Genomic DNA, 25,946 nt, shown 5'->3' with positions numbered 1-25,946 from the left:
CATCAGTTGCTGGATATTCTTCCCTCAGCCCCTCCGGCGGAGGAGTCTGATTCTCAGCAGGAGAAATTTCGCTTCAGGTTCCCCAAGCGTACACAGAGTATGTTTCTAGACCACTCTGATTTCAGAGAGGCAATCCAGAATCACCATGCTTGTCCGGATAAGCGTTTCTCTAAGCGCCTTAAGGATACACGTTATCCTTTTCCCCCGGAAGTGGTTAAAGGTTGGATTCAATGTCCCAAAGTGGATCCTCCAATCTCCAGACTGGCGGCTAGATCCATACTTGCAGTGGAAGATGGGGCCTCGCTTAAAGATGCCACTGACAGGCAGATGGAGCTCTGGATGAAATCCATCTATGAAGCTATCGGAGCTTCTTTTGCCCCAGCATTCGCAGCCGTATGGGCGCTACAAGCTATATCAGCAGGTCAAGCGAAAATTGAAGCGGCCGCGCCACAAGTGGCTTCCATTACCTCCCAGACCTCGGCAATTGCGTCTTACGCTATGAATGCTGTCCTGGACTCTGTGAGCCGTACGGCAGTTGCGACCGCCAATTCGGTAGTAGTCCGCAGGGCCTTGTGGCTACGGGAGTGGAAGGCAGATTCCGCTTCCAAAAAAGCGTTTAACCGGTTTGCCAATTTCTGGCGACAGGCTCTTTGGCGAGCGCCTGGATGAAATCATCAAACAATCCAAGGGAAAGGATACATCCTTACCCCAGCCCAAGCAGAACCTCTCCCAACAGAGGAGAGGGCAGTCGAGGTTTCGGTCCTTTCGGGGCGCGGGCAGGTCCCAATTCTCCTCGTCCAAAAGGTCTCAGAAAGAACAAAGGAACTCTGATGCATGGCGGTCTAAGTCACGTCCTAAAAAGGCCATTGGGAGCACCGCTAACAAAGCGGCTGCCTCATGACTTCTACCTCCTCTAGTAGCATCCTCGGTCGGTGGCAGGCTCTCCCGCTTTTGCGACACCTGGCTGCCACAAATAAAAGACCGCTGGGTGAGAGACATTCTGTCTCACGGTTACAAGATAGAGTTCATCTCTCGTCCCCCGACTCGATTCTTCAGGTCTTCTCCGCCTCCCGAGAGAGCCGAGGCTCTTCTGCAGGCGCTGGGCACTCTGAAGGCAGAAGGAGTGGTGGTCCCTGTTCCTCTTCATCAACAGGGCCACGGTTTTTACTCCAACTTGTTTGTGGTCCCAAAGAAGGACGGGTCTTTCCGTCCTGTCCTAGACCTGAAACTTCTCAACAAACACGTAAAGACCAGGCGGTTCCGGATGGAATCCCTTCGCTCCGTCATCGCCTCAATGTCCCAAGGAGATTTCCTTGCATCGATCGATATCAAAGATGCTTATCTCCACGTTCCCATTGCCCCAGAGCACCAGCGCTTCTTGCGCTTCGCCATAGGAAACGAACACCTGCAGTTCGTGGCACTGCCATTCGGCCTGGCAACAGCCCCACGGGTTTTCACCAAGGTTATGGCTACTGTAGTAGCGGTCCTCCATTCTCAGGGTCACTCGGTGATCCCGTACTTGGACGATCTGTTGATCAAGGCACCCTCTCTAGAAGCATGCCAACACAGCCTCGACGCTACCCTGGAGACTCTCCAGAGTTTCGGGTGGATCATCAATTTTCCAAAGTCAAATCTGACACCGGCCCAATCGCTCACATACCTTGGCATGGAGTTTCATACCCTCTCAGCGATAGTGAAGCTTCCGCTGATCAATCAGCGGTCACTACAGACAGGGGTACAATCTCTCCTTCAAGGCCAGTCACACCCCTTGAGGCGCCTCATGCACTTCCTGGGGAAGATGGTGGCAGCAATGGAAGCAGTCCCTTTCGCGCAGTTTCACCTGCGTCCTCTTCAATGGGACATCCTACGCAAATGGGACAGGAAGCCGACGTCCCTCGACAGGACCGTCTCCCTCTCTCAGGCGACCAAAGCTTCCCTTCGGTGGTGGCTTCTTCCCACTTCATTGTCGAAGGGGAAATCCTTCCTACCCCCATCCTGGGAAGTAGTCACGACGGACGCAAGTCTGTCAGGGTGGGGAGCGGTTTTTTCTCCACCACAGGACTCAGGGTACGTGGACCCGGCAAGAGTCCTCGCTTCAGATCAATGTTCTGGAAATTCGGGCAGTGTATCTTGCCCTGAAAGCGTTCCAGCAGTGGCTGGAAGGCAAGCAGATCCGAATTCAGTCGGACAATTCTACAGCGGTGGCATACATCAACCACCAAGGCGGCACACGCAGTCGACAAGCCTTCCAGGAAGTCCGGCGGATTTTGATGTGGGTGGAAGCCACGGCCTCCACCATATCCGCAGTTCACATCCCAGGCGTGGAAAACTGGGAAGCAGATTATCTCAGTTGCCAGGGCATGGACGCAGGGGAATGGTCCCTTCACCCGGACGTGTTTCAGGAGATCTGTTGCCGCTGGGGGGTGCCGGACGTCGACCTCATGGCGTCCCGGCACAACAACAAGGTACCAACGTTCATGGCACGGTCTCAAGATCCCAGAGCTCTGGCGGCAGACGCCTTAGTTCAGGATTGGTCGCAGTTTCAGCTCCCTTATGTGTTTCCTCCGCTGGCACTGTTGCCCAGAGTGTTACGCAAGATCAGGGCCGACTGCCGCCGCGCCATCCTCGTCGCTCCAGACTGGCCGAGGAGGTCGTGGTACCCGGATCTGTGGCATCTCACGGTCGGCCAACCGTGGGCACTACCAGACCGACCAGACTTGCTGTCTCAAGGGCCGTTTTTCCATCTGAATTCTGCGGCCCTCAACCTGACTGTGTGGCCATTGAGTCCTGGATCCTAGCGTCTTCAGGGTTATCTCAAGAAGTCATTGCCACTATGAGACAGGCTAGGAAACCAACGTCCGCCAAGATTTATCACAGGACGTGGAAAATTTTCCTGTCGTGGTGCTCTGCTCAGGGTTTTTCTCCCTGGCCATTTGCATTACCTACTTTTCTGTCCTTCCTTCAATCTGGACGGGAAAAGGGTTTGTCGCTCGGTTCCCTTAAGGGACAAGTCTCAGCACTCTGTGTTTTTCCAGAAGCGCCTAGCTAGACTTCCACAGGTACGCACGTTCCTGCAGGGTGTTTGTCACATCGTTCCACCTTACAAGCGGCCGTTAGAACCCTGGGATCTAAACAGGGTGCTGATGGTTCTTCAGAAACCACCATTCGAGCCAATGAGAGATATTTCTCTCTCACGCCTTTCGCAGAAAGTGGTTTTTCTAGTAGCAGTCACTTCACTTCGGAGAGTGTCTGAGCTAGCAGCGTTGTCGTGCAAAGCCCCTTTTCTGGTTTTTCACCAGGACAAGGTGGTTCTACGTCCGGTTCCGGAGTTTCTCCCTAAGGTGGTATCCCCCTTTCATCTCAATCAGGATATTTCCTTACCCTCTATTTATCCTCATCCAGTTCACCAATGTGAAAAGGATTTGCACTTGTTAGATCTGGTGAGAGCACTCAGACTCTACATTTCTCGTACGGCGCCCCTGCGCCGCTCGGATGCACTCTTTGTCCTTGTCGCTGGCCAGCGTAAAGGGTCACAGGCTTCCAAATCAACCCTGGCTCGGTGGATCAAGGAGCCAATTATCGAAGCTTACCGTTCGGCTGGGCTTCCGGTTCCCTCAGGGCTGAAGGCCCATTCTACCAGAGCCGTGGGAGCGTCCTGGGCTTTGAGGCACCAGGCTGCGGCTCAACAGGTGTGTCAGGCGGCTACCTGGTCGAGCCTGCACACTTTCACGAAGCACTATCAGGTGCATACCTATGCTGCGGCGGATGCCAGCCTAGGTGGACGAGTCCTTCAGGCGGCGGTTGCCCACCTGTAGGAAAGGGCCGTTTTACAGCTCTCTTACGAGGTATTATTTTACCCACCCAGGGACTGCTTTTGGACGTCCCAATTGTCTGGGTCTCCCAATAGAGCGAAAAAGAAGAAGGGAATTTTGTTTACTTACCGTAAATTCCTTTTCTTCTAGCTCTAATTGGGAGACCCAGCACCCGCCCCTGTTTTTTTGTGTACACATGTTGTTCATGTTGAATGGTTTCAGTTCTCCGAGTTTCCTTCGGATTGAAGTTAAACCAGTTTATAATTATTTTTTCCTCCTTCTTGCTTTTGCACCAAAACTGAGCAGCCCGTGGGAGCACGGGGGGTGTATTGGCAGAAGGGGAGGGGCCTAACACTTTTAAGTGTAGTACTTTGTGCGGCCTCCGGAGGCATAGCCTATACACCCAATTGTCTGGGTCTCCCAATTAGCTAGAAGAAAAGGAATTTATGGTAAGTAAACAAAATTCCCTTCTTTACTGTCAAGACAGGAAGAAAAAAAAGAACCACAGCAAAAATGCAACGTATGGACATAGTCTGAGTGTCACTGCAGGGATAAGTGTGGACTCCGGTGTTTATGGTCTCTGGATAGTCCAGAAGTAGTTATGGTACTGTGGATAGTCTACAGCCATAAAAGAGCTGAACGATCCAGCTGATATTTCTTTAAAGGGAACCTGTAACCAGATTTGGCCCCTATAAGCTGCGGCCAAAACCAGTGAGCCTTTATATAGAGCATTCGAGAATACTGTATATAAGAGCTTAGGCTGATCTGTGTAATATAAAAAAAAAAACGTGAAAAAAGGGGGTTTCAGCTCACCAGTTTGTTGCAGATTCAGCTGGATAGAAGCTCCAGGACGGTGCTCAGTAGAACAAGGGAGGCTGTAGACAATCAAAGTGAGGAGGTACACAAAACGTCCATGCAGACAAAGATATGTAAGGATTAAAAAATAATCTTTAATACCTAGTAGATAAAATACATGGTGAGGATAAAATTTCCTATGATTGACGCATTTCAGACGCTGGGTCTTTAGTCATAATCAATTGTTTTGTGCCGGAGTCCTCCTTACTTTGAACATTAAAAAAACACCTATATTATACTCACCTAGGGGGGGCAGTCCGGTCTGATGGGTGTTGCTGTTCTCCTGTTCGGCACTTCTGTGCTACGATCTCCATCCTCCTTCTTCCTAGCAAAGTGTGGATGACGCTTCCTAAGTCATCCACACAGGCCAACATTGTGGTCTTGCGCAGGCGCACTTTGATATGTCCTGTTGAGGGCAGATTAAAGTACTGTAATGCGCAGACAAGAGGAATGGTTAAAGACCGCCCGCGCATGTGCATTAAGAAGCAAGAACTGTGGAAAAAAGAAGCACAATAGGGTCTTACTCTCACCAATTAGAGTTGTGAAAGTCACAACTACTATGCATGCATGGAATCCAGGTCAACGGCCGCAGCACCCAGGATGGCTGATAACGGAGAGTAGTGAATGTAGGGCTTTCAAAGCCGCGCCAATGACCGCTATGACCGATTGTAAGATTAATGTTACTTTTTATTACATATTCAGGTCAACGCGTTTCTGGAGTCTCTGCTCCCTTCCTCAGGACATACAGGAAAAAGTACATCAAATCTGCCCAGGGTTGGGAGGGTTTCAGCTTTCAAAAGAGTAATTTATGAAACCAATGGATGAATTTAAAGTCAGGTTATAAGCTTTTATTTACATAACATGGATAAGCGACAGAACTTCTGTCAGGGAGTGTAGGCTTAACGCTATCTTATGTTTTATTGGATAGCACTTGCTGCTGTTGGGCTATGTGCGCACGTGTGCGCTCTGCACCGCACACAAAAGGTCCGCTTCAGAGCGCAGCTGAAAAGCTCCGTTCTGAAGCGCCTGGTGCCTGCAGAATTTGTGTGCTCTGATGCTGCCTCTCCCTATAGACAGCATGCAAAGCGCACGAAAGAAGTGACATGTCACTTCTTAGAATGCACGCTTCGGGCAGCAGCCGAAGCGCTGCGTTCTAATAAGCCACGTGCGCACGTTTCATGCATAATCTTCATAGATTATGCTGGGGACGCAGGACGCATGCAGTTATGCTGCGGTGCAGATCGCAGCGTAACTGCATGCAATACGCACACGTGCGCACATAGCCATATACCATGGAGCAGTGCTGATCAATTCGGCATGAGAAGAAAGATCACAGCATGCTGCGATTGGCAGTGTGTATTGGATGGTGAGCACCCATACAAGTCTATGGGTGTGTGTGAAACATCGGACTGCGCTGTGATGTCATCTTAGTGCAGTCCAATATACGCTGAGACAGGCAATGGAGAAATTACGTTCTCTATCCTCTGCACTTGTGATCCGATTTTTGGCATTCATGGGAATCGGATCACCATGAATGTTGCTCGGCTCACACTGAGCCGAGTGTTAACATGATCTGCCCGATTCTCTCGCATGAAAGAACATACGGCCTTATTGTCTACCTTGTGTGAGCGGACATATGCCATTAGAGTTCTAGCCAAGGATCAGGATCAAGCGAACTACAGAGGATGAAGGCATAGGACAGCCAGTGAAAACATACTTGGCAGCTCCGAACTTTGTGGCTTTTGCAGGTGACCTATTTAGTTTGTTTAATTTTGGAAAATGAATTCTATTAGAGAACTTTAAGACTTTATGCACATAGCGCCAAATGCTCCATTTTCTGCAGAGCTTCTCCCATGATCTGTATTTTTTTAAGCCCCTTTTAGGCTCAGTAATATTAAGCTGAATTATTGCAGTGTATTTTATTAGCAGACGGGCTCCTAGAAGTTCCCAAGTAAGGCTATAAGAAAAAGTTAGGCAAACTGTTTATTAATTTTATTTTTATTTTATTTTTGTAATGCTAGTTCCAGTAACTTTAGTAACTATTTTAAATAAATAACGTAGCTGGGATGGGATGATCATAATTTTTTTCCCAAAGGTGAAGTAGATACCGATAGTAATATACTCCGGTCCTTCCTGGAGTAAATTTTCAGTCTTGGCGCACAGCAGTTGAAAGATGAGCCAAATTCATTAGGACGGACACACGCCTTAGTGAAATATTTACTGTATTAAGATGAGTAAAATTTCATTAAGGCTTGTGTACAAAACTCTATTCTTAATTAAAAGGGACCATGGTTTTTTTTTTTTTTGTTCCCTTCCCTGATATTGGCAAAAAAAATATTAATATAGACATTACAGAAAAGAATAAGGCCCCACATATCCGAAAATAAATAAATGGAAGAAATGAGAATAAAAGCCTAAAAAGTTCCTAAAACTGTATATAGGGAAACCAATGTACCTACTCATGATAATGGTGGAAAATGCCCCAGCGTGTAACTGGTTAATGGGCAGAATAGACCCAACATATTATGGGTCAAAAATAGGGCTTTATGTGAATTGTAGCCTAACAAAGTTGCTAAAATAGTGGAATTTTTTTTATACACCGTGTGTGTGTATGTGTATGTATGTATGTATGTGTGTATGTGTGTGTGTACACACACACACACACACACACACACACACATATACACACATATATGTTATATATATATATATATATATATATATATATATATATAACATATATGTGTGTATATATGTGTGTGTGTGTGTGTGTGTGTGTATATATATGTATATATGTATGTATATGTGTGTGTGTGTGTATATATATATATATATGTATGTATGTGTGTGTGTGTATATATATATGTATATATATATATATATATATATATATATATATATATATATATATATATATATATATATATATATATATATATATATATATATATATATATATATATATATATATATATATATATATATATTTATATTATAATGTGTGTATATATATATATGTATGTATATATGTGTGTATATATATATATGTGTGTGTGTGTCTAGGTCCCCGGTGCTTTAATCATGATGTTAATACTATGGATTTGTTACTAGACCGTTTACTATCTATTACTGTTGTTTTTTTTTTTTTTTGTTTTTTTTTTTTCTTTTTCTGATTCTTAACAGCTGCACCTGTTGATTCATGGGATGAAGACAAAGTTGGCCAGTTAGACTATCAAGACATGGCAGAGGTGAAAATTGGTGAGGATTATCTCCTGATGGAGCCACAAAATAGCTCCCAGACAGAAGCGGAGACAACCCAAGCAAGTTGGACAAGTGTGAACAGCACACAAGAAGTAAAAAACCAGTCTGAATATGAAAACCCTGCGGACAAGAAATGGCGAGACTCAGAGGACGACTGGTGGGAGACAGAGGATGACTGGCAAGAACAAGAATCTGTAGCGGATAGGTCTAAGGAGGCAGCGTCCGAAGGAGAGAAGTCCCCATGGGAGTTGTGGCCTGTAACACACAGGTACTGGTGGGAGCCAGAGCCCAAAATTGAGAAGCCGCAGTGGGAGGTGAAGAAACAAGATGTTGAACCTTGGTGGCAGAAAGTGGCCGTAGAAGATGGGGCGTATGAGTGGGGAAGGCCCAATATGGTAGATGCCCAATATAGAGGAAGCGATGACGTGAAGGCAGAGGCCAAAGACGCCAAAGAAGAGAGGCCCCAGTGGTGGGCATGGTCTGTAACAAAGAGTCCCTGGTGGGAGGCAGACAACAAAGCTGAGAAGCCTCTGTGGGAAACACAGGAAAAAGCGAAGGATCCCTGGTGGGAGATGGATACTGATGGGAAGTTTCCCCAGGAGAAGGAATGGTTCCCAACAAAGAAGCAAGACGAAAATGAAATAAGACCAGATGATGACTCCGATGAGTATGAAGTATTAGATGTTAACATTGATGATTTGGATACTGATGATTTTGAAGAAATACCAGTCAAACAAGAAATATTTCCACATGAAAATAAAGAGAACATAGTTTTCCACGAGAAGTCGGGAAGCGTCTACTTCTGGGCCTTCCTGGTCACCTTATCCATCCTTGTTGCTGTGCTGTTCATGATTTATCACAAGAGACGCCTGACACAGCAAAAGGTGAGAAACTTGATCTGATTTTATTAAATTTTTAATGATTCCTGCTGTAAATGGATCTCCATGCGGCTAATAGACAGGGGACGGGTTGTGTGGTGGTGAAAGCGTTTACAATTCTGAATTATTAGCAGGGGGTCTCCATTGAGGACTCGTCAGGCATTACACGGAGCAGTCTCTTGCTCTGGGTCAACTGTGTACCTGCGTACGTGGCATTGTTCTCATCATGTAATCCTTAATTTCTCCTGTGGAGGGTGCCGCAGAGAAATTGCAGGCTTTGGTAGCAAGTGTTTAGACTACACATTTAGGGCAATCCTTCTAACAGTGTAAGGCCGGGTACACGTATCCGGCTTTTCGCCGGTTTGACAGATGCGGCGCACACCAGTACAGTGTATACAGTACACTGGCAGCGCAACAAGTGCCGGTCACATGCTGTCGTGTGACCGGAGCATGTGACCTGGAAGTTGCGGCGCTGCCAATGTATTGTATCATGCTGTACTGGCGTGCGCCGCATCCGTCAAACAGGCGAAAAGCCGGATATGTGTACCTGGCCTAATACAGTTATCCATGACACCATGCTTTGTACTGGCCTTACATCTGAGCCCAGCCGCACTAGGGTTGGCATGCCGAGTATTCCTCTAAATTCTTTTTTGTAATGATTAGTGCTAACATTTAATGCTGACATGCATAATGTGTAACTTCTTGCTCATTTTCTTCCATTCTCAGAGATTCATTTTTGCACTGGATGGAGGACTATTTGGAGACAGCAAGCGTCCAAATTCAGGGGAGTACGAGAGATTGGATAATAAGGTGAGAGCGGCATGGAAGTGTGGTATGACAAGTAATTCGCTGGCTGAGGATATACAGACATAATAATAATAATAATAATAATAAAAAAAAAAAAAAATCGGTCCTGTTGTCCTCCAGAAAACTGGGATAGTTGTTTTTCTTTTCCCCCTCACTTGTCATCTGTGTGCTGTTCAAATGCAATCCGTATCTTGCGGCCTATAAGACACTTTTTTTTTTTTTTTTTTTCCTCCTAAATTTTTGGGGAGAGTAGTGGCGCTTGCGTTCTGTAGTTCAGGTGTACCCGGCTGTGGCTGAGAGGGGGTGGTGGTGGGAGGACTGGTCACTGCACTGGAGGCAGGAGCAGGGTCACAGGTGGAAAAAGCCGGCATACTGCAGCGGATGGGCGATCACATGTGTCTGTCATTAAAGTGAATAAATAGTCACACAATTCTGGGCTTAGGCAGCAGCAAATATTCTGGCAGCAGACGTCCGCAAGTACTAGAGGGCACATGGCAGTAATATATTATATATGAGATGTTGTTGTGTGTAGTTGCCAGTGTTTGTGTAGGGCGCTGTACATGTTCTGGGTGTGTGAGAGCGGTGTTGTTTGTGTGTTGCGTTGTTCGTGGAGCGCTGTGTGTCTGCAGTGTTGTCTGTGTGTGTTGCGCGGTTTGTGTGGGTGTGGGGTGCGTGTGTGTGTTTTGGGGGGAGGTATGTTTTGTAGGGAGGTATGTTTTGTGCAAGGTGTGTGTGTTGCACGGTATGTGCGTGTATTTGTGTATGCCGCGGTGTTTGTGTGTGTGTGTGTGTAGGGCGGTGTTTGTGGTTCCCAGTGTGTGTGGTGTGTTGTGCGGTGCGCGTGTGTGTGTGTTTTGGGGGGAGGTGCGCACCCCCCATCGTGCTCCATCCCCCATGCTGTGCACTCTCCATCGTGCTCCACAGTCACACATCTGTACACACACGCACACATATGATCGCATACACTCACACCCCACTTCTCCCTGTGCCCTCCGGTGGGCGGTCCCAGCAGCTGTGCTGCACGCCGTGCTCCTCTGCCGACACTCACAGATCCGATAGCATACACTCACACATCAGAACACACGCACACATCCGATCGCATACACGCACACATCCGATCGCATACACGCACACATCCGATCGCATATACGCACACATCCGATCGCATATACGCACACATCCGATCGCATATACGCACACATCCGATCGCATATACGCACACATCCGATCGCATATACGCACACATCCGATCGCATACACGCACACATCCGATCGCATATACGCACACACACACTGACGATATCGCACATACGCGCTCACACACTCACAACATCCGGAAATACCACATGCTTTCGGCCATGTGATCCTCCGGCGTCCTGGAAGGTCATTGCACGCACAGTATCGCCGCCGAGAAGTAAGCGATATCACTGGATGTTGTGAGTGTGTGGATGCGATCTGATGTGTGTGTGAGATGTGTGTGAGAGTGAGTGACTGTGATCTGATGTGTATGTGTTCTGCCGCTGCAGGACCATGATGTGCTCACCTGCTCCCGGTCGGCGTCTGGTGAGTATGACTGTGGGGTCTTCTTTCTTCTGTCTTCTCTCTTCTGGGGATGCCCGCTGCCTATAATGAAGTGTCTTGCAGTGTGTTTAACTCTTTCACCGCTGCATGACACTTCATTATTGACCGCAGCGTATGCCGGCTCCCTGCACATGTGTACCGGGAGCCGCTGTACGCTGGAGCGGGCGATGCGTGCGGAGGTCCGGGGCGAGTGGCTAATCCATGTGGGGGGCGGGGCCAGGCCGAGGCGAGCGGCCAATCCGTGGGGGGGGCGGGGCCAGGCCGAGCCCGGAGCGGCTAATCCATGCGGGGGACGGGGCCAAGCCGAGGCGAGCGGCCAATCCGTGTGGGGGGGGGGGGGCATATATATATATATATATATAAGTTTGGGCACCCCTACACCCCTATTAATGTTAACCTTTTTTCTTTATAACAATTTGGGTTTTTGCAACAGCTATTTCAGTTTCATATATCTAATAACTGATGGACTCAATTTGACAGGTGCATAAGTATGGGCACCCTTATCAATTTCTTGATTTGAACACTCCTAACTACTTTTTACTGACTTACTAAACCAATAAATTGGTTTTGTAACCTCATTGAGCTTTGAACTTCATAGGCAGGTGTATCCAATCATGAGAAAAGGTATTTAAGGTGGCCACTTGCAAGTTGTTCTCCTATTTGAATCTCCTATGAAGAGTGGCATCATGGGCTCCTCAAAACAGCTCTCAAATGATCTGAAAACAAAGATTATTCAACATAGTTGTTCAGGGGAAGGATACAAAAAGTTGTCAGAGATTTAAACTGTCAGTTTCCACTGTGAGGAACATAGTAAGGAAATGGAAGAACACAGGTACAGTTCTTGTTAAGCCCAGAAGTGGCAGGCCAAGAAAAATATCAGAAAGGCAGAGAAGAAGAATGGTGAGAACAGTCAAGGACAATCCACAGACCACCTCCAAAGACCTGCAGATTAATCTTGCTGCAGATGGTGTCAATGTGCATCGGTCAACAATACAGTGCACGTTGCACAAGGAGAAGCTGTATGGGAGAGTGATGCGAAAGAAGCCATTTCTGCAAGCACGCCACAGACAGAGTCACCTGAGGTATGCAAAAGCACATTTGGACAAGCCAGTTACATTTTGGAAGAAGGTCCTGTGGACTGATGAAACAAAGATTGAGTTGTTTGGTCATACAAAAAGGCGTTATGCATGGAGGCAAAAAAACACTGCATTCCAAGAAAAGCACTTGCTACCCACAGTAAAATTTGGTGGAGGTTCCATCATGCTTTGGGGCTGTGTGGCCAATGCCGGCACCGGGAATCTTGTTAAAGTTGAGGGCCGCATGGATTCAACTCAGTATCAGCAGATTCTTGACAATAATGTGCAAGAATCAGTGACGAAGTTGAAGTTACGCAGGGGATGGATATTTCAGCAAGACAATGATCCAAAACACCGCTCCAAATCTACTCAGGCATTCATGCAGAGGGACAATTACAATGTTCTGGAATGGCCATCCCAGTCCCCAGACCTGAATATCATTGAACATCTGTGGGATGATTTGAAGCGGCTGTCCATGCTTGGCGACCATCAAACTTAACTGAACTGGAATTGTTTTATAAACAGGAATGGTCAAATATACCTTCATCCAGGAACTCATTAAAAGCTACAGGAAGCGACTAGAGGCTGTTATTTTGCAAAAGGAGGATCTACAAAATATTATGTTATTTTTATGTTGAGGTGCCCATACTTATGCACCTGTCAAATTTAGTTTAAATGCAGATTGCACATTTTCTGTTAGTACAATAAACCTCATTTCAATCCAGAAATATTACTCAGCGCATCAGTTATTAGATATATGAAACTGAAATAGCTGCTGCAAGAACCCAAATTGTTATAAAGAAAAAAAGGTTAACATTAATAGGGGTGCCCAAACTTTTTCGTGTGTGTGTATATATGTATATGTATGTATGCATGCATGCATGCATGTGTATATATGTATATATATATATATATATATATATATATATATATATATATATATATATATATATATATATATATATATATATATATATATATATATATATATATATATATATATATATATAAAATTATTATTATTGTTATTATTATTGTTATTATTATTATTATTCTTTTCTTTGTCGCTCCATTGGGAGACCCAGACAATTGGGTGTATAGCTTCTGCCTCTGGAGGCCACACAAAGTAATTACACTTTAAAAAGTGTAACCCCTCCCCTCTGCTATACACCCTCCCGTGCCTCACGGGCCCCTCAGTTTTTTTGCTTTGTGTTGAAGGAGGCACACATTCACGCAAGCTCCACGTTTTTAGTCAGCAGCAGCTGCTGACTTTATCGGATGGAAGAAAAGAGGGCCCCTATGGGGCCCCCGGCATGCTCCCTTCTCACCCCACTCAGGTCGGCGGTGTTGTTAAGGTTGAGGTACCCATTGCGGGTACACAGGCTGGAGCCACATGCCGCTTTCCTTCCCTATCCCTTAGGGGCTCTGGGGAAGTGGGATCCTATCCGGTCATCCAGACACTGGGACCGGTCTCCCTCCGCTGCCCCTGGGGGAATCTGCCGGACAGGAGACGGAGTATCGTCAGGGACATGGCCCTGCATCCACAGGTACTCTGTGTCCCCGTTGGGACGGCGCATAAAGCACCTTGGGCCCAGACGCTGCAGCGACTGCGGCGTGGGAATGGATCCGGGACTACCGCGCCGACCGTGCACTGCCGGCCGGCCGCGGTTTTAACTTTAGTCCCCGGCTTTTGCGGCCTAGTACAGTATTCTCCCGCCCCCAGGCCTGCCAGTCAAGGAAAAGGGCGGGATGGTCGGTATGACGCCGACAGTGAGGGCTGGAGTACACTGAGCTGTCCTCCGCCCCCCTCACTACTCACGCTGGGGCACCAGATTCCCGCACTTTTGTGACTACGCCCACGCCTCCCTCCTCCTCTTAGAACGCCGTCAGCCATTTTTTCAGCACAAGAACTTCTGGCTGCAGCTGAGGGAGACCCGGGGCAGGGAATCTGGTGGCCACACAGAGCGGTTGGTAAGGCAGCCGGTGCTGGACCCCCCAGAGTGCCGAATTGTGTGTATATATATATATATATATATATATATATATTATATAATATAATATAATATAATATAATATAATTATATATATATATATATATATATATATATATATATATATATAATATATATCGTTTGTGTATACAGGTTCGGCTGTACTGTTAACTTGAGGCTATTTACATATCCCTCAGTGATCACGGTGCTCCCTTACTTATCTCTTGGAGGACAGCAACATGTCGTCCGCAAAGAGCAAGGGTACAAAGGCACAGGCTTATTTTGCCTACCCTCATTGTGTGCAATGCTCGGCCCCTGTGACACTCACTCAGCCGGAGCCTCAGGCACTAGTGGGACCCCCGGCTCAGGTAGAGACACCGGTTCCCACTGTCCAGGTGACAGGGACAGAGTTTGCAGTTTTGGCTGACAAACTGTCTGAGTCGCTTTCACAGTCCATGGCTCAGTCTATGGACAAATGGTCTGCTAAGATACTAGAAGCCTTGCAGTCCAGACCAGCAACACAGATGCAGGGCACTGTGCGTTCTTCGTCCCCAGGTCCCCATCAGTTGGCGCAGCAATCTGCTCCTGAGGTGACACATAGGTCCCACGGTGAGGACTCCGACTCGGACCGCAGTCCCAGACCGGTGAAGCGGGCTCGCTGGGGACCTTCCTCCACTTCATCACGCTGCTCAGGGTCTCAGCATGAGGACTCTCTAGAGGATGAAGAGGAAAGCGCAGCTCAGGGCTCAGACCCTGAAGGTGCTCTCAATCTAGATACACCTGAAGGGGACGCCATAGTAAATGACCTGATAGCGTCCATCAACCAGGTGCTAGAAATTTCTCCGCCAACTCCAACTGTAGAGGAGGCGGCTTCACAGCAGGAGAAACAGTAGTTTCTGTTTCCCAAACGTACACGGAGTGCCTTTGTCGATCACTCTAATTTCAGGGATGCTGTCCAGAAGCACAGAGCATACCCGGACAAGCGCTTTACTAAGCGCCTTAATGACACACGTTATCCCTTCCCCCCGGAAGTAGTGAAGGGTTGGGCTCAGTGTCCAAAAGTGGATCCTCCAGTCTCTAGGCTGGCGGCCAGATCTGTGGTTTCAGTGGCAGATGGCTCATCCCTCAAGGATGCCACTGACAGGCAGATAGAGCTCAGGATGAAATCCATCTATGAAGCCATAGGAGCATCTTTTGCTCCGGCATTCGCGGCAGTGTGGGCGCTCCAAGCTATCTCAGCTTGTCTGTCTGAGATTACTGCGGTCACACGCACCGCTACTCCGCAGGTTGTGTCTCTGACTTCTCAGGCGTCGGCTTTTTCGTCCTACGCCATGAACGCCGTCCTGGACTCGGTGAGCTGTTCAGCGGTAGCATCCGCCAATTCGGTGGCAGTCCGCAGAGCCATGTGGCTACGTGAATGGAAGGCAGACTCTGCCTCCAAGAAATTCTTAACCGGTTTGCCATTTTCTGGCGACCGTTTGTTTGGCGAGCAATTGGACGAAATTATTAAACAATCCAAGGGAAAGGACTCGTCCTTACCCCAGTCTAAACAAAACAAACCTCAACAGCGAAAGTTTCAATCGAGGTTTCAGTCCTTTCGGCCTTCGGCCAAGTCACATTCCTCCACGTCAAACAGGAACCCTTCTGCATGGCGGTCTAAGTCACGGCCTAAAAAGACCGCCGGAGGCACCGCCACTAAGGCGGCCTCTTCATGACTCTCGGCCTCCCCAAACCGCATCCTCAGTCGGTGGCAGGCTCTCCCGCTTTTGCGACGCCTGGTGGCCACATGTCCAAGACCGATGGGTGAGAGACATTCTGTCTCACGGTTACAGGATAGAGTTCAGCTCTCGTCCTCCAACTCGTTTCTTCACAACATCTCCGCCCCCAGAGGGGGCCGCTGCACTTTTTCAGGCGGTGAATGCTCTGAAGGCAGAAGGAGTGGTGATTCCCGTTCCCCCTCAGGAACATGGTCACGGCTTCTACTCCAACTTGTTCGTGGTGCCAAAAAAGGACGGATCTTTCCGTCCCGTTCTAGACCTCAAACTGCTCAACAAGCATGTCAGCACCAGAAGGTTTCGGATGGAATCTCTCCGCTCGGTCATCGCCTCAATGTCACAAGGAGACTTCCTAGCATCAATAGACATCAAGGATGCTTATCTCCATGTGCCGATCGCACCCGAACATCAACGCTTCCTGCGTTTCGCCATTGGGGACGAACACCTTCAGTTCGTGGCACTGCCTTTCGGCTTGTCGACAGCCCCACGGGTCTTCACCAAGATCATGGCAACAGTGGTGGCGGTCCTACACTCTCAGGGCCACTCGGTGATCCCTTACTTAGACGATCTCCTAGTCAAGGCACCCTCCTGGGTGGCTTGCCAGCACAGCCTGACCATTGCCCTGGAGACTCTCCAGAGGTTCGGGTGGATCATCAATTTCCCAAAGTCAAAATTGACACCGACCCAATCCCTGACTTACCTCGGCATGGAGTTTCATACTCTGTCAGCGATAGTGAAGCTTCCGCTGGACAAACAGCGTTCACTACAGACAGGGGTCCAATCTCTTCTTTGGGGTCAGTCACACTCCTTGAGACGCCTTATGCACTTCCTAGGGAAGATGGTGGCAGCAATGGAAGCAGTTCCCTTTGCGCAGTTTCATCTGCGTCCACTTCAGTGGGACATTCTCCGCAAATGGGACAAGAGGTCGACGTCACTAGACAGGAACGTTTCCCTGTCAAGAGCAGCCAAAACCTCCCTTCAGTGGTGGCTTCTTCCCACTTCTTTGTCGAAGGGAAAATCCTTCCTACCCCCATCCTGGGCTGTGGTCACGACAGACGCGAGCCTGTCAGGGTGGGGAGCGGTCTTCCTCCACCACAGGGCTCAGGGAACCTGGACTCCGACGGAGTCCGCCCTGCAGATCAATGTTCTGGAGATAAGGGCAGTGTATCTAGCCCTACAGGCGTTCCAGCGGTGGCTGGAGGGCAGACAGATCCGAATACAATCAGACAACGCCACGGCGGTCGCATACATCAACCACCAAGGCGGCACACGCAGTCGTCAAGCATTCCAAGAGGTCCGGCGGATTCTGCTGTGGGCGGAAGCCACAGCCTCCACCATCTCCGCAGTTCACATCCCGGGCGTAGAAAACTGGGAAGCAGACTTTCTCAGTCGCCAGGGCATGGACGCAGGGGAATGGTCTCTTCACCCGGACGTGTTTCAAGAGATCTGTTGCCGCTGGGGAACGCCGGACGTCGATCTAATGGCGTCTCGGCACAACAACAAAGTCCCGGCATTCATGGCACGGTCTCAGGATCACAGGGCGCTGGCGGCAGATGCGTTAGTTCAAGATTGGTCGCAGTTTCAACTCCCTTATGTGTTCCCACCTCTGGCACTGTTGCCCAGAGTGATACGCAAGATCAGGTCAGACTGCCGCCACGCCATTCTCGTCGCTCCAGACTGGCCGAGGAGGTCGTGGTACCCGGATCTGTGGCATCTCACGGTGGGCCAACCGTGGGCACTGCCAGACCGTCCAGACTTGCTGTCTCAAGGGCCGTTTTTTCCATCTGAATTCTGCGGCCCTCAACCTGACTGTGTGGCCATTGAGTCCTGGATCCTAGCGTCTTCAGGGTTGTCTCAAGAGGTCATTGCCACTATGAGACAGGCCAGGAAACCAACGTCTGCCAAGATCTACCACAGGACGTGGAAGATATTCCTTTCTTGGTGCTCTGATCAGGGATTTTCTCCCTGGCCATTTGCATTGCCCACGTTTCTTTCCTTTCTTCAATCAGGATTGGAAAAAGGTTTGTCGCTCGGCTCCCGTAAGGGACAAGTCTCAGCGCTCTCTGTGTTCTTTCAGAAGCGTCTTGCCAGGCTTTCTCAGGTACGCACGTTCCTGCAAGGGGTTTGTCACATTGTTCCTCCTTACAGGCGGCCGTTAGAACCCTGGGATCTGAACAGGGTTCTGCTGGCCCTTCAGAAGGCACCCTTTGAACCTTTGAAAGATATTTCTCTTTCTCGCCTTTCGCAGAAAGTGGTCTTCCTAGTAGCAGTCACCTCACTTCGGAGAGTGTCTGAGCTAGCAGCGCTGTCATGCAAAGCCCCTTTCCTGGTGTTTCACCAGGACAAGGTGGTGCTGCGCCCGGTTCCGGAATTCCTTCCTAAGGTGGTATCCACCTTTCATCTCAATCAGGATATCTCCTTGCCTTCTTTTTGTCCTCATCCAGTTCATCAATGTGAAAGGGATTTGCATTTGTTAGATCTGGTGAGAGCACTCAGAATCTACATTTCCAGTACGGCGCCTCTGCGGCGCTCGGATGCACTCTTTGTCCTTGTCGCTGGTCAGCGTAAGGGGTTACAGGCTTCCAAATCCACCCTGGCTCGGTGGATCAAGGAACCAATTCTTGAAGCCTACCGTTCTTCTGGGCTTCCGGTTCCCTCGGGGCTAAAGGCCCATTCTACCAGAGCCGTCGGTGCGTCCTGGGCTTTACGACACCAGGCGACGGCTCAGCAGGTGTGCCAGGCAGCTACCTGGTCGAGCCTGCACACTTTCACCAAACACTATCAGGTGCATGCCTATGCTTCGGCGGATGCCAGCCTAGGTAGACGAGTCCTTCAGGCGGTGGTTGCCCACCTGTAGGAACGGGCCGTTTTACGGCTCTATTATGAGGTATTATTTTACCCACCCAGGGACTGCTTTGGGACGTCCCAATTGTCTGGGTCTCCCAATGGAGCGACAAAGAAGAAGGGAATTTTGTTTACTTACCGTAAATTCCTTTTCTTCTAGCTCCAATTGGGAGACCCAGCACCCGCCCTGTTGTTTTTTCGTGTACACATGTTGTTCATGTTGAATGGTTTCAGTTCTCCGAGATTCTTCGGATTGAAGTTACTTTAAACCAATTTATTTGCTGTCCTCCTTCTTGCTTTTGCACTAAAACTGAGGAACCCGTGATGCACGGGGGGTGTATAGGCAGAAGGGGAGGGGCTTTACACTTTTAGTGTAATACTTTGTGTGGCCTCCGGAGGCATGAGCTATACACCCAATTGTCTGGGTCTCCCAATTGGAGCTAGAAGAAAAGGAATTTACGGTAAGTAAACAAAATTCCCTTCTTTATCGAGGTATTCTGTTACCCACCCAGGGATTGCTTTTGGACATCCTAATTGTCTGGGTCTCCCAATGGAGCGACAAAGAAGAAGGGAATTTTGTTTACTTACCGTAAATTCCTTTTCTTCTAGCTCCTATTGGGAGACCCAGCACCCGCCCCTGTTCCCTTCGGGCTGTTGTTCTTTTGTGTACACATGTTGTGCATGTTCAATTGTTCTTTGGTTAATGGTTCAGTTCTCCGAACATCCTTCGGATTGAGTTTACCTTAGACCAATTTATAAGTTTCCTCCTTCCTGCTTTGGCACCAAAACTGAGGGGCCCGTGAGGCACGGGAGGGTGTATAGCAGAGGGGAGGGGTTACACTTTTTAAAGTGTAATTACTTTGTGTGGCCTCCAGAGGCAGAAGCTATACACCCAATTGTCTGGGTCTCCCAATAGGAGCTAGAAGAAAAGGAATTTACGGTAAGTAAACAAAATTCCCTTCTTTTTTTTTTTTCTTTTTATGTGTATGTATAATACCAGAATGGGGATCATATATATATATCAGGATGGGATAAAGATTGAGGACATATACACCCGGATGGGGGACGCATACCAGGAAGGGACCCAGAGTGGTGACATTACTTATATCACAGTGCTAGCAGCATATCTCCCCCCCCCCCCTTCTCTATAACCACATTTGTTTGCCTAAATTTTTTATTTCCACCTCTAAAACCAAGGTGCATTTTATGGCGTCTCATAGTCCGCAAAATATGGTAATCTTTTACAGGACTAGTTAGTTTCCCATTTTGCAGAACTGTAGTGTATCCGTAAGAATCTACTGTGTACTGATGGAATCTAATTCCCCCCCCCCCCTTGCACTGCACCAATTTTAGAGTCCAATTGCAGAAATCTGCAACTTATTTTTTTTCTGTTCTCTCATGCCGAATAAAGCAGAGATCTGTTCTGCCTCGTTGAATAACCTCCCTTTTTTTTTTCTACATTGGGTTGCATGTTTTATATACAATTTGCTTTGCTACCAATCAATCGTCATAATCCTGTAAAGTGACGCAGCATAGTGTGGGAGAGTACTACAATAAACATCATATTCACCCTATCACCAGTGTAAAATGGGTAACAATATACTCTGAGCTACACTGACATGATCATTACCAATTTATAAAGCAAAGTGGGATGGAGGATGTGAGACTGGAAAATGGTGTGTGAGGCTCTCCGAAGCTCAGTAACCCTGGGTGGCGAATCAGGGTTACTATAGTAGAGCTCGGGTCCCTGTGATCGCATTACAAGGACCCCATTGCTAAGGAGAGGTAAGCGATTCCTCTCTCCGCCTCCTGAACGCTCTGGTTGCAGCATTTAGGACGTTTAACTAACGGGAGCGGCGCGAGCACCGCTGTGGGCAGTGAGAGCCAGGTCCCGGCAGTAGAATGTAAAGTTCAACCACGTGGGCAGGTCGCACGAGTCGGTGGCGTGGCAAATTAAAGCGCTTTTGCAACGCTGTAAGACCAGCAAAAGCGGTAGAGGAATGGGGGAAATGGGCACTAATACGGCGCACCTTCTCAAGTAGCTACGGGAAGTCGGGTATGTTGTCATAAATTTCTGAACTAGGCTCAACATGTGAGCCATGCATGGCACGTGTACCAGCTTGCTGACCTATAACTCCTCCACCAGGTAACTCCCATTGTCGCAAACGACCAGACCGGGTTGGCGGTGCAATGGGAAGAGCCACTGATCGATCAGCTCCTTTATACCTTGCCACAGCTCTGCTGCAGTGTGGTTTGTGCCCTAAACAGATCTGCTTCAGCAGAGCATGTTGCTGCTTTGCCGATGTGCTGCTGCACCGCTCCCAGCTTGGCAGTGATGGGGAGGGTAATTCAGCAGAGGATGAGGAAGAGGAGGAGACAGGAAGTGGCATATGGCGTGGGTAGGATGTGTGATGTTACAGTTTGTCCCAGCCGCCACCAGGTTCACCCAGTGTGCCGTGACAGATATGTGTCGTCCCTGTCCACAACAGCTTGTCCACGTGTCTGTTGTTGGGTGGACCTTCCCGGTTACGGCGTTGGTCAGAGCACAGTTGAGATTATTTAACACGTGCTTGTGTAACACAGGGACGGCACAACGGGTGACATAGTGACTGCTGGGAATACTGTAACGAGGAGCAGCAACAGCCAAGAGATCACGGAAACACTGTTTCCTGCAAGCCTAAACAGCAATATCTTCACGGCTAGAAATTAAGCAATGTGCGAGTTTGGGTTTTGTGCCTGTGGGTGCGTGGCTAGGTATTTACGCTGCCATTCCAATATCTCGGGCATGGACGCTTCCCTGGAACAAGGAAGTGGATGTGGTTGATGTTTGCTGTGTTTGTGCAATTCCACCTTGTGGGCAGGATGTATGAACACCTGCTTCCTGGACAGCAGATTGTGAAAGACGTAGCACAGGCGAGATGGCAGTGCTTTGACACGCAGATACAAATTTGGTACCCTGGTGTTTTGGCCGACCTACTGGGGTGCTTGGCTGCCATGTGGTTCTGCATACTAGTGGTGCTCCGGTTGCGTTTGCCCTGGCCTCTGCTCAATTTGGTATGGCAGATACTACAAACTACAATGTTTTTCTCTGAAAGACGTTCATAAAAAAAAATTCCAGACAGCAACTGAACGCCCCCTTTTCCTGATTTGGGCCACAGTGGGGGTGCTCTTGGGAACAGTTCATCCAGTTCTCACTCTGGGCAAACCAGTGCCGCTTGGTGCCTGTGTTGGTGCTACATATCCATCTTCCTCTGTGTTGCTGTGCTGAGTATGCATGTCAACGGTCCAGGTCGGATCAATGGACTCATCGATCACCTCATCCACCTTCCCACGTGAGATTGTAGGCTGACCTGTTGGCAACTGTGTCTCATCATCATCATCATCAGCCTCCACCTCTGGAGACAGTAAATCATGTTCCTCAAAGTGGCTTTCTTCTGGCCGTAGGTCCTCAAATATTTGCGGATCAATGCACACCACCTCCTCACGTCCCTCTTCAATGCTGCGCGGCGAGAGGCCAGAACCAACTAAAGGATATGTACAAAATGGATCCCCAGAGTGACCAAGCTTTGGGTCCTATGTCTCCTGTGACTGATGATGGGGGAGGAAGGAGGACCAGGTTAAGGACTGGATTTGGCCAACCTTCTGTGTATCCACAGCAGACTGTATTGTTGTGGAAGATTGGTTCCTGCTTGACAAATGCGAAGAGGCCTTGTCTGCAATCCAAGACAGAATCTGCTCTTTCTCTTCTGGCTTCCACACATGTTTACGTTCCAGACCGGGAAATTTGGCAAGGAACATAGTGGATGCATCAAGCTTCTTCTGACCTGACAGACTCAGTGCCTTGTCGCCCACCACTGACCACACGAAGTCCATTCCCCTATCCCTTAAGAACTGCCTTGTTTGTCATTTTGGGTTTTGCTGTCTTTGCAGATGTCAGGCTGTGAAACCCTTAATATTCTGGAAACAGGTCCGGATTCCCTACCTAATCCACAATCTCTCCCTCCCTGCTGTGACTGTTCAGTGCTATCAGCTTTTAAAAGACTTATTGTATTCTGGTTTCTAGACAGTACTATGGAGGTATTGATACACACTGCTTTAAACACTCTCCCTACTTGGAAATCTGTCCCTCCGATCGCTGCACTGGCTGTGCTGCAGGCCCTGAAAAGGGCTTTTTGTGTTAAGAGGCCCACACTCTCCCTAGCAGCTGCACGCTCTATCCCTACGCTGATACATAGAACAGGCTCTGGATGCAATGTGCACAAAATAGTGGCGGAAGGTCTGTTATAGACCCTATGGGGTACTTTGCACACTACGACATCGCAGGTGCGATGTTGGTGGGGTCAAATCGAAAGTGATGCACATCCGGCGTCGCTGTCGACATCGGAGTATGTGAATCCTTTTTACTACGATTAACGAGCGCTCAACCGTCGAAACCGTATGATCGGTGTAGTTTCGGTCATTTCCATAATTTCGGAAGGACCGATGTTACGATGTTCCTCGTTCCTGCGGCAGCACACATCGCTGTGTATGAAGCCGCAGGAGCGAGGAACATCACCTTACCTGCATCCCAGCTGCAATGAGGAAGGAAGAAGGTGGGCGGGATGTTTACGTCCGGCTCATCTCCGCCCCTCCTCTTCTTCTATTGGCCGCCTGCCGTGTGACGCGGCACAACCCACCCCCTTAGGAAGGAGGCGGGTCGCAGGGCAAGTGAGTGCATGTGAAGCTGCCGTAGCGATAATGTTCGCTACGGCAGCTATCACAAGATATCGCAGCTGCGACGGGGGCGGAGACTATCGCTCTCGGCATCGCTACAATTGGCTAGCGATGTCGTAGTGTGCAAAGTACCCCTATGACTCTGAGCAGCCAGCCAATCACAGCAATGCCACAACAAAGATGGCTGCGGCATTACTGTGATTGGTTAAGAAGCCCAGCATGTTTATTGGCTGCAAATCAGGCGCCAAAACGGCTGGGCGGGACATACAAATAAAGCGAAGAGAATACACCATTACTTGCTATATATCGAATAGCCCGAGTACCGTACTATTCTGCGAATAGTGACGAATACATTTGCTCATCACTAACGATATTCCATCTTGAGACTTGACGCATAAATAAAATTTACGTTTCTCCTTTTTTTTTTTTTTTTTTTCAGATTTGATCCATCTTCTGTCGTCAGTACAATATGTCAGCCAGGATGTTGCCACGCCGAATTGTCTGAGCTTCCATCAAACCCGCCACCGATATACACCAGCAATCGCAGGAACCATATACAATCTTACACCGGCTGACAGAAGGAATGAATGAAGGCTTGGATTTCACTGGTGATTGGGACCTGAGGGAGAAAATGCACTTCTAGAAAAAAAAAATAGAAATATTCTTTATACATGATTTATCTGATGATCTAATGCTGTCATGTAGCTCTTTGTATTGTTTTTACGTATTTACACTGTTTTCTTTGTCGCTCTATTGGGAGACCCAGACAATTGGGTGTATAGCTATTGCCTCCGGAGGCCACACAAAGTATTACACTTAAAAGTGTAAGGCCCCTCCCCTTCTGGCTATACACCCCCAGTGGGATCACTGGCTCACCAGTTTTGTGCTTTGTGCGAAGGAGGCAACACATCCACGCATAGCTCCACTGTTTAGTCAGCAGCAGCTGCTGACTATGTCGGATGGAAGAAAAGAGGGCCCATACAGGGCTCCCAGCATGCTCCCTTCTCACCCCACTTCATGTCGGAGGTGTTTGTTAAGGTTGAGGTACCCATTGCGGGTACGGAGGCTGGAGCCCACATGCTGCTTCCTTCCCCATCCCTTTTTACAGGGCTCTGGGTGAAGTGGGATTCTATCGGTCTCCAGGCACTGAGACCGTGCTCCATCCACAGCCCCTGGTATCTGCTGGACTTGGAGCGGAGTATCTTCAGGGACATGGCCCTGCTACATGGAGGTACTCGGTGTCCCTGTGGGGACCGCACAGACACACGGCAGCACTGCTGGGTGTGTTAGTGCGCCAGGGACAGCGGCGCTGTCCGCACTAGTGCCATCGCACACCACAGCGTTGCTGGGTGTGTTAGTGTATTGGGTGACTACCGCGCTATCCGCCGCTGCCGTTTTTATTTAAGGCGCCGCTGGGATTTGTGGTGCGCCGGGGACTTCCGCGCCGGCCAGCACTGATATGCCGGCCGCGCTTATTAACTCGAGTCCCCGGCTTCTGGGCCTAGTCTCCCTTCGTTACCGCCCACAGGCCTGACAGTCAGGGTAGGGGCGTGACGCTGCATAGCACAGCAGCGCTGAGAGCTGGAGTATGTTTTGCATACTCCACCCCTCTCACTGTGTGCACTGTGAAACCGGATTCCCGCACTTTCTCAGGCACGCCCACGGCTTCCTTGTCTACACAGGACGCCGGCAGCCATTAGTGTCAGTTTCTGTACGATACAGAGACAAGTGTGGAAGACCCTGGCATTCTGATAGTCACACAATCGCTGCAACAGGCGTTCAGCAGCACCTGTGGTGCTAACCCCACTAGTGCAGAAGTGCACTTATAGATATGCTTGTACTATATACATTGCACTGTTTGGTCGCACGTTGTATATACCCTCCTGGATTGTGCGGAGGAGTTATCAGCATATTCTCTGTGTACAACAAAGGTGCAGAACCACATGTTTTTCTATGCAGCCGGTACAGCATGTACGGCTATACGGCCGGCAGGTTACATAGACCCCCATTATATCCAACTCAGCCGGAGTCTCTGCTAATGGCCAGAGGATGAGGACGGTGTCTGCAGTATTTACTGACAGATTTTCTGAGACTATGGCTATGATACTAGAAGCCTAGCAGTCCGGACATGTCTCTCACAACATGGGCACTGTTGAATCATTGATCCATGGCCCCCCTCAGTGTGAACAACTAACAGCTCCGGGAATGTCACATGCATCCCAGAGTCACGGCTCTGCACAGCCGTCAGTCCCAGACAGCCTAAGCGGGCTCACTTTGAGCGGCCCTCGGTTTCATCAGGGTCCTAGCAGAAGGACTCTCTGTGTAATGAGGCGGAAGTAGCGGCTCAGGATTC

At 48.8% G+C, this 25,946-nt stretch overlaps 1 protein-coding gene across 1 annotated transcript in view; it reads left to right on the top strand.

Annotated features, from left to right (window-relative positions):
* Window positions 1-24,459, top strand: part of LOC142301908 (uncharacterized) — a 33,117-nt gene extending 8,658 nt beyond the window's left edge. Inside the window, exons 2-4 of the mRNA XM_075342953.1 lie at window positions 7,851-8,812; window positions 9,533-9,616; window positions 24,033-24,459. Coding sequence (XP_075199068.1) covers window positions 7,851-8,812; window positions 9,533-9,616; window positions 24,033-24,038 — 1,052 coding nt within the window. The 3' untranslated portion in view covers window positions 24,039-24,459. The remainder of the gene's footprint in view (window positions 1-7,850; window positions 8,813-9,532; window positions 9,617-24,032) is intronic.
* The last annotated feature ends 1,487 nt before the right edge of the window (window positions 24,460-25,946 follow it).

The sequence above is a fragment of the Anomaloglossus baeobatrachus genome, chromosome 4 (genome assembly GCF_048569485.1).
Source record: "Anomaloglossus baeobatrachus isolate aAnoBae1 chromosome 4, aAnoBae1.hap1, whole genome shotgun sequence".
NCBI classification, from domain to species: Eukaryota; Metazoa; Chordata; class Amphibia; order Anura; family Aromobatidae; genus Anomaloglossus; species Anomaloglossus baeobatrachus.
This window is presented reverse-complemented; position numbering and strand designations above follow the sequence as displayed.